At 43.4% G+C, this 12,183-nt stretch overlaps 2 protein-coding genes across 5 annotated transcripts in view; one reads left to right on the top strand and one right to left on the bottom strand.

The window, feature by feature from the left end:
- HINT1 (histidine triad nucleotide binding protein 1) lies at nucleotides 1–4,477 on the bottom strand. The gene is made up of 3 exons (XM_006727872.3): nucleotides 4,252–4,477; nucleotides 1,909–2,013; nucleotides 1–322 (listed from the first exon to the last, which is right to left on the bottom strand). Exons 1-3 carry the CDS (start codon nucleotides 4,360–4,362, stop codon nucleotides 158–160), a joined length of 381 nt encoding a protein of 126 aa, XP_006727935.1. The 5' UTR covers nucleotides 4,363–4,477; the 3' UTR covers nucleotides 1–157.
- A 4,534-nt stretch (nucleotides 4,478–9,011) lies between these two features.
- The window catches only part of LYRM7 (LYR motif containing 7), a 35,667-nt gene continuing 32,495 nt past the window's right edge, over nucleotides 9,012–12,183 (top strand). For 2 of the 4 annotated variants that reach the window (XM_081827129.1, XM_081827127.1), the window contains exon 1: nucleotides 9,012–9,246. In XM_081827129.1, coding sequence (XP_081683255.1) covers nucleotides 9,229–9,246 — 18 coding nt within the window. In that variant the 5' untranslated portion in view covers nucleotides 9,012–9,228. The remainder of the gene's footprint in view (nucleotides 9,247–12,183) is intronic. The other 2 variants (XR_014147254.1, XM_031034613.2) reach the window with 1 other exon arrangement.

Here is a 12,183-nt window from a genome sequence, read left to right as displayed (position 1 = left end):
GACTGTAAACCATGCAACATTGTCTTTTATTATGTATGGGTTTTAAAAATTATTTCCTCAATCTCTCCATACACAGACAAAGTATACTGTTTAACATACTGGAACTGGGAAATATTGACCATTGCCTAGATAAGGGAAAATTATCCCTAAAACATGCTTAACCAGGAGGCCAATTCATCTGCCGACCTCCAAGAACATGGAGATGAACATGATAGACAGACTGGCCCCCATCTGAACCTTCATTCACCACCATTCGATAACCCTTCTTCAGGCCCAGATCAGCAGCACATTTCTTGCCCACAATCATTAAATGTCCAAGAAGCTGGAAAAGAAAAAAAAAGTTTCTTAAGCACAGGCAATTTACAAATTCTTGTCATTAAATAACATACTACCAAGTTGAAATATTAAAAGACCACCAACTTGAAACATCCCTCTGGGCAAATATTTGGAAACTCTTAATACTAATACAACACAATTTACAATAAAAAGCCATTAAGATTAGGTATTTACTCAGGACTAATTCCAATAAACAAATTAGACATAAATCTGCTCAATTAAAACAATTTTAAAATCATTTTCCAAGTGGGAAATGTTCTTAATAGGACGCCTGGGTGGCTCAGTTGGTTAAGTGTCTGCCTTCGGCTCAGGTCATGATCCTGGAGTTGAGGACTGAGTCCGGCATCGGGCTCCCTGCTTAGCAGGGAGTCTGCTTCTCCCTCTAACCTTCCCCTCTCTCATGCTCTCTCTCTCTCATACTCTCTCAAATAAATAAATAAAATCTTAAAAAAAAAAAGATTTACATGTTCTTAATAAAGCAAGATATATCTTGCTTTCTTATAACAGAAGAGTACATCAATCAGGATAGGTTTGGTTAAGCTGTGGTAACAAACCACCTCACATACTGGTTTACAACAAAGATACACTTCTTGTGCTCACTATAGGCTCATCACAAGTTGACTAGGCTCTAAATTCTTCATCTTTTTCACTTTGAAACCCAGGCTGATGGAGTAGTTTCTGTATGACCACAGTGGCAGAGAGAAGAAAGAACTTGACAAACCAGGTGCTAGTCTCTAATAGTTTCTATGCAAGACATATCACTTCTGCTTGCATTTCCTGGCCAAATTAAGTCACATAACCAGGCCTGCCATCAATAAGGCAGGAAGTATTAAAGCACCCCTGAAGAAGAAGAGCCAGTATTTATAAACTATTATACAATCTACCATGAGGAGCATTAGGAAAATATTTAATTGAGGCCTATACATCTGGCAAAACCAAATGATTTTTCTTTCCTTTAACAGCATTAATAGAAAAAATTAATAGAAAAAACATCGGGGTGCCTGGGTGGCTCAGTTGGTTAAGTGACTGCCTTTGGTTCAGGTCATGATCCAGGGTCCTGGGATCGAGCCCCACATTGGGCTCCCTGCTAAGCGGGGAGTCTGCTTCTCCCTCTGCCTCTGCCCCTCTCCCCTGCTTGTGCTCTCTCCCTCTTTGTCAAATAAATTTAAAAAGAAAGAAAGAAAAAAACATCATCCCCTGTATGATGTACTGTTTCTTTATTGAGAAAAAATGAGTCTCACCAACTATTCCTTGTTAGGAACCATTTTGTTTAAGAATTGGTGATGATGGATGTTAACTTGACTGACTGTGGTGATCACCTCGTAATATACATATATCAAACCACTATGTTGTACACCTAAAACTAACAATGTTATGTGTCGACTATATCTCAATTTTAAAAAATCAAACTATTTCTACATTGCACTCCCAAAGGATTGTCTGTTTTTTCCCTCAATAATACCCTCAGGAAAATGAAAATATGACATCACTTTCAGGTCAAAATTTAGTCTCCCAAATTAAAAAAAAAAAAAAAAAGGCAAGAAAATGAATTGTGTTGGTAAATTTACTTACACGTTCATCATCATCTTCTGCTACAGAAATCTGAGATATAGGTTTCTTGGGTATCACCAGAAAATGAGTTGGTGCTTGAGGGGAAATGTCATGGAAAGCAAGACACTAGAGAAAAGGGGGAAAAAATTAGTTTTAGTATCATTTTATAGGCTAAATTTACTCTTTCACACTAGCCCCATGGGAGGCATGTAGTAGATGCTAGGAAATCAGAAGTGTATACAATACCTGTAATCCCATGGTTACTTTCATAGAACTTAGTCTAATGGGAAGGCTGACCTTAAACAAAGGTATAAAAGAGTTAAGATCCTACCTACATGTTACAAAGGAAAAGTAAAGAGTGAAATAAATGATTATCACAGAAAAACCCAATTTTGACAGGGGGATCACAGACAAACCACTCTGAGGTAGGGACATTTAAAGTGAAATCCAAAAGTGAAGTAGAAATTAGGCAAGCTAATCCTTGTCTACCTTTTCAGTTTGATCTCATTCAACTCTTCCTGCTCAAATCACAGTGTCTTTCATCTCTCTCCACACTCCCAGGCTTTTTTCAAAAAAGGCCCTTCCCTCTACTGCAATGGTCCTCTCTCCCCTCAACCCCAGCTTTTGTCTAACTTAACCTGATATTCATTCCTCAGCTCCCAGCATATATAAAATTTCTGAAAGAAATCAGATTTCTCTCCCCACTTTCCCTAGGTTAGGAGTCCCCATTGTGCAATTTCCTGTTTTTTTCCTTTACCCCAGTGATGAGCTTTGTAATTATGTATTTGTCTGATATTTTGACTAATACCTATTTCTTCTCACCTTACTCAACTATTTAAGTAATATACCTTTTGTCTTTCATAGAAATGAAGATAAGCAGCATTTAGGCAAATTACATACCAAAAAAAAAATGAGTATTTTTTTTATCTCTTGTTGTCTACTGAAGGTGGAAGCTGCTTATTAATAGAAACTTCCCTGCTCAACGTCTTAGGACTAATTCTATTTAGTACTCCACACAAAATGCTGTATCATTTAGATTGCTTCATGCAGTTATACTCTTGGGTCTTAGGTGGTTCAAAAATCAATTATTTCAATCATCATTTATAAAAAGCAAGTGAAAATATTTAAAAAGAAATATGCAGGGGCGCCTGGGTGGCTCAGTCGTTAAGAGTCTGCCTTCGGCTCAGGTCATGATCCCAGGGTTCTGGGATCGAGCCCCACATCGGGCTCCCTGCTCAGCTGGAAGCCTGTTTCTCCCTCTCCCACTCCCCCTGCTTGTGTTCCCTCTCTCGCTGTCTCTCTCTCTGTCAAATAAATAAAATCTTAAAAAAAAAAAAAAAAAAAGAAATATGCATTTTCTAGAACAAAAGAACTTCCCTACCAGTAACAAAGGTATCTAAATAAAATTCACCTACAGGAATCTAATCTAGGTAACATTTTGAATCTAAGAACGCTAAGTGTAAAAAGAATGTTTCCCTTATATTCCATATTTCTTAAAGTTAATTTGACAAAGTTAATTTCTATCTAAATCAGCCAACCTCCTGCCCAGCTTTACCTGAGATCCAAGCCCATAAATACAACTCGCCCGGAAGTATTTTACACAAGATGTCACATCTACTTGGCCCTCCTAAAACAGAATTTCACCTACGATGAAGTCAACAAAAACTACGTGCTTAGTCCCCTGCCATAAAACTGCTTCCTGTAAAATAGGAAAGGAACCTTTGCTTCCGGGCGGGGCCAAAGAAAAGCAAATCCCAAAAGCCGACCCACTCCCCGCCAGAGTCCGCGGCCCGAGCGGGATGGGGGTGGGGTGGGGTTGACTAGCAGGTCCTGGCGGAGGCGGACCTTCGGCCCCCAGCCACCCCGAGGCCGCGGACCCCCGGCCGTCTCACGCAACGTGGCGCGGATTGGCGCCCGGGAAAGCCCAGGCGGGCAGGCTGTGCGCGGGAGATCGCGGAGATTGGGCCCTAGACAGGGCGCGATCGGATTTCTCCCTGTCGGGCAGAGCGCTGGCGAGATTGTGAGATTCCTGACACGGGCGAGGTCCGAGGCAGTCACGGAGCCGGCGGGCGCCCACACGCGCCCAGACCCCACGGTGCTGGCCCGGCGGGTGCCCGGCAGCCTGACCCGCGCCCCGGGCTGATAACGCGTAACCGGAGCGCCGGCACGCGCCAGCAGGCGGCCTCCGAGCTGCCGCGGCCCTGCCCGCTGGCTGGGGGCCCGCGGCAGAGGCCCCGCGGGGCGGCGGAGTCCCTTCCCTTCGCGATGCTGCCCGACCCTTTCCCTTCCGTCCGCGGGAAACCCGCGTGTTCACGGGAGACTGCCCCGCCTCAGCCCTCCAGGGAGGCGACGGCCGGTGTCTACCTGGTCATCCTCAAAAATGATTTTGGCTGGGATTTCCTTGCGAATGATCTTCCCGAAGATCGTGTCGCCACCAGGCCGCGCGGCCTGAGCTTTGGCGATCTCATCTGCCATCTCGGCCTCCCTCCCGCGCGGCCGCCCCGGGGAGAAGCTCGAGAGGAGGGAGGAGCCGGAGCAGAGGGCGGGGGTGCACGGCCAAGCCTGCGCGGGGACCGCTGCTCGGGCGTCCGGGCTGGTCCTGCGCGTGCGCACTGGCGACCTGCACTGCGGGTGCAGAGAGCGCACGGGAGCTTCCAAGAACTGCCCGACGAGACCCGGCGGAAGGGAGGTTCCTGATTCGAGACTCTAGGGAGCCACACCGAGGTCTTTTTTTTTTTCCCCCTTTCTTTCTATCTTTAGTGTGTCTTGGGGAATGGAGTTACTGTATACGCCCTTCTTCACTTGCTTTATGGACACTTGTAGGAAAAATTAGATACTGTAACTGAAAAGATTTGGATAATCCAAGCAATGCTGGTCGTGTTTGCTGTCTGAGACACCCTAACACTTAATTTCTCAGCTGCAGAAGGTCTTGGTTCCAGTAAGTAAGCCCTCCTTGCACCAGTGTTTTTCTCCCTCTAGCAGTTCACTGCACGGTAAAATCACTTGGGGAACTTTTGAAAAATCCTCTTGAACCTGGCCAAAATCCAGATCAATTAAATCAGACTCCGAGGTTGGGACCCAGGCATCAGGAGTTTGTAATCATCCCTCCACTGTGCAACTAAGACTTCTTCCCAGAAGTAATCAGCGTAACGTAACATGCCCCACCTTAAAGGAAGAACACCTTCCTTAACTTGACATACCCCTTCATATCTTTGCTGCTTCTTAAAACTTTTCTTTATTCTGTGTCCACTTTCTCATCTGTTTTTAACCCATTTCCCTCTTGCCAATGTTGTTAAGGACCTCCACTTACAAATTCTATGAACATTTCTATTTCTTATCATACTAGACCTCTTGGCATTATTTCCTAATGTTGATCATTTCCTCTTTTCAGGAATAGTCTTCACTCTCCTAGTCTTGTCTCCTATACCCCTCTGGATGCTGTTTCTCCTTCACAGTAAGCCTCCAGTTCCAGACTTCTCAATGGGTTCCATTCTTGGCTATATTCTCTAGCTAACATTTAATTTCCACATGCCCTTATTAAGAAAAATTAACTATAGCTCCAGGACTACTCTATATGATAATATTTTACCAGTTTGTCTTATCTTGTCCCCTGCCAATAAAAATTATTGATAGTGGATCCCTTGAATCTCAAAAGTGACTCATTTGCTACTGTTGCTATCAAAGACATTACTAGGACAATTGGCAAAATCTAAATAATGCCTATAAATTAGATAGTAGCTTTGAAAGTTGTGTTAATTTCCTTACATAACCATAGCAAAATTATCAAAATTAGTTGATCTGGGGTGGGGTCTTATAATTTAGGTTTCTAGGGGCGCCTGGGTGGCTCAGTTGGTTAAGCGACTGCCTTCGGCTCAGGTCATGATCCTGGAGTCCCTGGATCGAGTCCCGCATCGGGCTCCCTGCTCAGCAGGGAGTCTGCTCCTCCCTCTGACCCTCTTCCCTCTTGTGCTGTCTCTCATTCTCTCTCTCAAATAAATAAATAAAATCTTTAAAAAAAAAAAAATTTAGGTTTCTAACATGTTTCCAAGTGATGCATTTGCTGCTTGCCCTGGAATCATACTTTGAGGCCCACTGATGTAAGAAACTGTCTTTTTTTTTTTTTTTGTAGGAATAAAAAACACTGAAGTATTTAGGAGTATAGGAGTATCATGTCTGCAGCTCACTTTCAAACAGTAAAGAAATACCAAAAAAAAATATTCATATATAGAGAGATAGAAAAGGATAAAGTGATTGTGGTCAAATGTTAACATTTGAGGAATCCGAGTGAGGGGTATATGCAAATTCTGTTATTCTTGCAACTTTCCTGTAAGACTGAAATTGTCAAAATAGAAAGTTAAAAAGAAGAGATATATACTGGTTTGGATAATAAGTGTGGTCATCTTTCACTAAGGCTTTATCATCTGCAGAGCAATGATTCTCCAGTATGTCTCTCTGACCTACCTTTCCCCTAATTCCAGATTGGCCAATGGAATGTAATACCGCCTACTCACCACCTCCATATGGATGTCTGTGAGGCAGTTCAGATTTGTTTTTACTCTTTGCACAACAAACAAACAAAAAAACCTCCTCCTGCAAAATTCTACATCCACCATAATACCATTCACCAAATTGCTCAAGTCAAAGGCCATGAAATCATCCTTAACTCTTCTCTGTTATACTTGGCAATACATATCATGAATCCAATCACTTTTCACCTCTTCTACTACACCACCCTAATCCAAGCCACTGTCATATTTTGCCTGGAGTACTTTGAGAGCCTCCTAACTAGGTTCTGCTTCCATTGTAGTCAATTTGCCATTCAGCACACAAAAGTGATTTTTATAAAATATAAATCATGATCTCACTCTCCTGCTGGTAAGGCATTTTATCACAAAGTTAATCCAAAACCCTACCTTGGATTATAGGGTTCTTACCTGATCAGGCCCATGGCTCCTTCTCCCGCTTCATTTCCTTCAATTTCAACCTTATTGTCCAGCTTCAACTAAACTGGGTATGGTAGGCAGAAGATGCCCATGTCCTAATCTCTGGAGCCTATGAATATGTTTCTTTACATGGTAAAGGGGATTTCCAGATGTCATTAAAGTAAGGATCTTGTGGTGGGTGAGATTCCTGGATTGTCCAGGTAGGCCCAATATAATCACAGGGGCTTTCATAAGTGAAAGAGGGACACAGGAGAGGGAGGAGATATGATGGAAGGAGAGGTGACAGTCAAAAATTGAAGATGCCCTCCTGTTGGCTTTCAAGATGGAAGGGGTCACAAACAGGTAACATTCTGGAAGTCAGAAGTCTGAGTTTCACTGGGCTAAAATCATTGTGTTAACAGGGCTGCATTCCTTCTAGAGGCTCTAGGGGAGAACATTTACCTTATTTTACCTTCTAGAAGCTAACATGTTTCCAAGTGATGCATTTCTTGACTTGAAGCCCCTACCTCTGTCTTCAGAACCAGCAGCAGGGCATCTTCAAACCTCTCCCTGACTCCGCTTCCTTCGTCCACTTATAAGGATCCTGTGATTACAGTGGGCCCACCACACAATCCAGGAAAATTTTCCCATCTCAAAAGCCTTAATTTAATCACATCTGCAAAGTCCCTTTTGTCATATAAGGTAACATATTCAAAAGTTCCTAGGATTTAAACAGGGACATCTTTTGGAGGCCTTTATTCTGCCTACTTAGAGCTCCATGAACTTGTGTGAGGAACAAACTAGAATTCTTGTTTAGTTCTGGTCTCACACTTTGAGATGTTAACAAACCAGGACATATTCCTAGAATAACAAAAATAGTTACCTCATTTATGGAACAGCTGAAGGAACGATACAGAGTTATCTAAGAGAGCCTTCAGTAATGAACTGAGTTTGACCCTATGAGAATTTTATTTTCAAGTATTGGCAGATACGGGGTTTTGGTTAAGTGAATACAGGACCCTAGTTAGCCAGAAATTGTAATAATAAATTATGAATTTTCAGGAAACTGGGCCGTGATTCTAAACTGGAAATGAAAATAAGCATGTTTCAGTCATTCTTTAAAAATTTGAAGGCACCATCATGCAATGTCACAAGATCGTCTATTGTTTCCTATATAAAAGACAGTACTTGAGTATATTTGGTTTAATTGCTTGGTTATGTTAAACACTCATCTGCAAATCTAATGGATTATAATTTAAAAAGTTAACTGTTATGTTGCTATCTTGATGACTTGAAATATTCTTTAAAATGACATAAATCACAGAGAAGGAAAAAGGTCTTTAAGATCTTTTGCTTCAAATCGTTCATTCCTACTAAAAAGTAGTTTTACCTGAAAGGCTGTGACGTAGGGAAGGCAAACAACGATTATGCGATGAGGGAAAGGTTGAGATTTTTCTTGAAGTTTGCAAGGTCCTAAGTTAAAATGTGCTTAAATAACATTTCTGACCGTTTGACCAGCAAAACCAAAGAGTAGGGTAAGGTGAGGATGTGTAGAGGGTAAGACTAGTCAGGCATAGGGATTTGTGTCCCGGACCTCCATTTACTAGCCCTATGGTTTTTGTTTTGTTTTGTTTAAGAAACTATTTCAGAGAGAGAGAGTGTGCACGGGACCACCTGAGCAGGGGGAGGGGCAAAGGGAAAGGGAGAAAAGAAGCTACTCCCAGCTGAGGGTGGAGCCCAAGGGGGGGCGGGGGGGCTCGATCTCACTACCCAGAGATCATGACCTAAGCTGAAATCAAGAGTTGTCAGCTTAACCGACTGAGTCACCAGGCACCCCTCTAGCCTGTGGTCTTGAGCAAGTAACTCTACCTCACCTTTTCCGGGAATTGAGAAAATGTACAAATAGCGCTTTGGGAAGCCAGAATTCCAATTAACGGCAGCTATACTTGTTAGGGCTTGGCTCTTATGCACTTTCACAAGTAGACTGTCGCAACTGGGAAACATTAACATAAAGGTTCTTTATTAGATAACCGCAACCCTCAAACAAGAGGTAATAACAGAGACGTTGAAGACCTCCAATAAATATCAACCCACCCCCGACACCTGACTGCCTCGGAAGAGACCGGAAGTGACTCTGCCCCTAACTAACATGGCGTCCAGGTAATTTCCGTTCTCCTCTCTCCAGTATTTGGGCTCGGCAGCTTCTCGCGCTCTTACCAGACTGCAGCCGTTTAGCAAACTCGTCTCCAGTGTCTTTGTGGAAGGCGGGGCTACAAGGGGGAATCTGCGCGGTGATTGGTTGCGGCACGTTAGGAACGTGACTTCGGGGAGTTGGATAGTCCACGCCGGGCAGTGATTGGTTGCCGAGAGGCGGGGAGGCTCGATCGCCGGAGAAGTAGCCGCCGCGGTGAGGAGAGCCATGGGTCAGGCGGCCAAGGTGACAGGGCCGGGGGAAGGTTTGGGTTCGTTGCCGACGGGGAGGGAAAACGGGCGGTCCTGCGCAGGTTGTCTGGAATCTCAGTAGGTGTGGGTTCAGGACCCTCCAGGGAGCTTGTGAACGTTGCCGCTGAGGAGCACAGTGACCACCTGCGAAGGGCGGTGGAGGGTTTGTGCTGGTGCGAGGAGGGAGGGTGGCACCAGAGCTTCCGCACTCGTCTCCTGGGGTACCGAAGTGTTTGTTTCTACGTCATGCAAGTTCTGCCCCCGTTTCATCCCCACACCGAGTGTTTGAGGGACCTTTTTCACGTCGTTGAGAGGTAGACGAGACGCCAAAGGCAGCCCTGCGCTGCAACCATCTACTGAGTGAAAGGTCCGATGAGGTGAAAAGTTTAGTCAGATAACCGGAAGGTACACCGAAGTATGGCACCGAGGAAACTGAATCCGGGCGGAATCACTTGCCAAAAATCAACACCCAGGGAGACAGAGCAGAGACCCGTGAGACCTGAGTGCTCGAAATGAGCTTGGGAAGTGATGTCCCTGCCGGGTGCTTCCCTGAGTACCTGGTGTCAGATTCATTTCTTGTCAAACTGATGCACGTTCCTGGCCGGCGCACACTTCTCAGGGACAAGCCATCCCTAACCTTCAATATCAGCATGCCCAGTTTGGTCCTGTCTCTGTCACTGGCTGCAGTGTAAGCACGGAAAAGGGGGGAAAGGCCTGTTACTGTATAGTGAGGAAAAGCAATGTTTATGGTTGGTCAATAATAAGACACCACCAAGCGGTGCCTCCTGTACTACTGACTTTGGTGTTCTCAGTACATTTTAGTGTATGTCACAGCACCAGTAGAAACAACTGTAAAGAGTTATTCAGATAATTTGAGTGTCCATAATAGCTATCAGTAATACCTTACAGCCAACATTTAGCCTACACTGTCTAGGCACAGTGGATGCAACGATAAACAGACCACCTTTGCCTTCATAAAGAAATTTAGCGGGGGGGCGCCTGGGTGGCTCAGTTGGTTGGGCGTCAGCTTTCGGCTCGGATCATGATCCTAGAGTCCTGGGATTGAGCCCCGCGTGGGGCTCCCTGCTCAGAGGAGAGCCTGCTTCTCCCTCTTCCTCTGCCTACTTGTGTTCTCTGTCTCTCTGTCAAATAAATAAATAAAATCTTTAAAAAAAAATTTAGCAGGGGGGAGATTTTGAATTGAAAATACAGTGTATTTTGTGAGCTTATAGTTGGGATTTAACCTCTCTAGAGGGATGCAAAAAAAAAAAAAATCTTTTGGGACGCCTGGGTCTCTGAGTCAGTTAAGCGTCCTGCTCTTGATCTCAGCTTAGGTCTTGATCTCAGGATCTTGAGCTGGAGCCCTGCGGTTGGGCTCCACACTGGGCATGGAGCCTATAAAAAAAAAAAAAAAGTCTCTAATAGAATTAAAAGTTAAGACCTGAAGTTTGATTAGAAACTAGCTAGAAGAAGAGAGGAAAGAGTATTCCAGAAAGAGGAAGTAGTATATGGAAAGTCCTTGAAGTGGGAAGTTGCTTGGAAAACTTGAATTCAAAAGAAATTAAGATTCATTCCAAAAACACTTTTGGGGAGGCCTACCATATATAGACGATACTAACGGTAAGTGTAAAGGATACATAGCCTTTGAAGAAGTATGGGACCACAGCAAGTAAGCATTTGATTTCACATACTATGTAGTAAGTGCCCAGTGCTGTGGATGTACTCAGGAAGAGCATATAACCCAGAATTGGAAGAGATAGGTAAGTAATAGCTATCTAATGTGAAACTTAGTTCAGAAATTTTCCCATACACCCTTAATATTAACCCATTATGTAAGAAAATTGAGACAAAAAGGCTGAGTAACTTGTCCAAGGTTACAATAAGTGGCAATGTCCTGTTCCAACTGATCTGTCTGTAGAGAGTCCGCCTTCCGTATACATTACCTAAATTATCCAATTAGTATAAGTAAATGAGGAAGAGAAGATAATCTGTGACCTAGCTTTCTGCATTTAATAAAAATTGATTAACTCCAAGGTGATATTAGCTCTTATAGTTCCAAGACAGTATTGATGACATTTTCTTATACTGGTTCTATTATTTTAAGTTTTTACTTAAATGCCAGTGAACCTACAGTGTAATATTAGTTTCAGGTGTACACTACAGTGATTCAACACTTCCATACAACAAACACCTGGTTCTCAGCACAGCAAGTGCCCTCCTTAATCCCCATCACCTACTTAATCCATTACCCCCCCTCTGATAACCATCAATTTGTTCCCTATAGGTAAGTCTCTTTCTTGGTTTGCCTCTCCCTTTTTTTTCCCCCTTTATTCATTTGTTTTGCTTCTTAAATCCCACATAAGAGTGAAATCATATGGTATTTGTCTTTCTCTGACCTACTTTGCTTAGCATAATATATTTTTTAAATATTTTATTTATTTATTTGACAGAGAGAGAGAGAGCACAAGTAGGCAGAGTGGCAGGCAGAGGAGGAGGAGGGAGAAGTAGGCTCTCTGCTGAGCAGGGAGCCGGACGTGGGGCTCAATCCCAGGACTCCAGAATCATGACCTGAGCCGAAGGCAGCCACTTAACCAACTGAGCCACCCAGGCGCCCCAGCATAATATTTTCTAGCTCCATCCATATCATTGCAAATGGCAAGATTTCATTCTTTTTTATGGCTGAGTAATATTCCATTGTATATTTATATGCCACTTCTTTATCCATTCATCAGTCGATGGACACTTGGCTGTTTCCATAATTTTGCTATTGTAAGTAATGCTGCTGTAAACATCAGGGTGCATATAACCCTTTGAATTAATATTTTTGTATTCTGTGGAACCTAGTATTGCAGTTGCTGGATCATAAGGTAGTTCTGTTTTTAACTTTTTGAGGAACCTCCACACTGTTTTCCAGAGTGGCTGCACCACTTTG

The sequence above is a fragment of the Leptonychotes weddellii genome, chromosome 7, assembly GCF_054177405.1.
Source record: "Leptonychotes weddellii isolate Sample4059 chromosome 7, ASM5417740v2, whole genome shotgun sequence".
Taxonomy (NCBI): Eukaryota; Metazoa; Chordata; class Mammalia; order Carnivora; family Phocidae; genus Leptonychotes; species Leptonychotes weddellii.
This window is presented reverse-complemented; position numbering and strand designations above follow the sequence as displayed.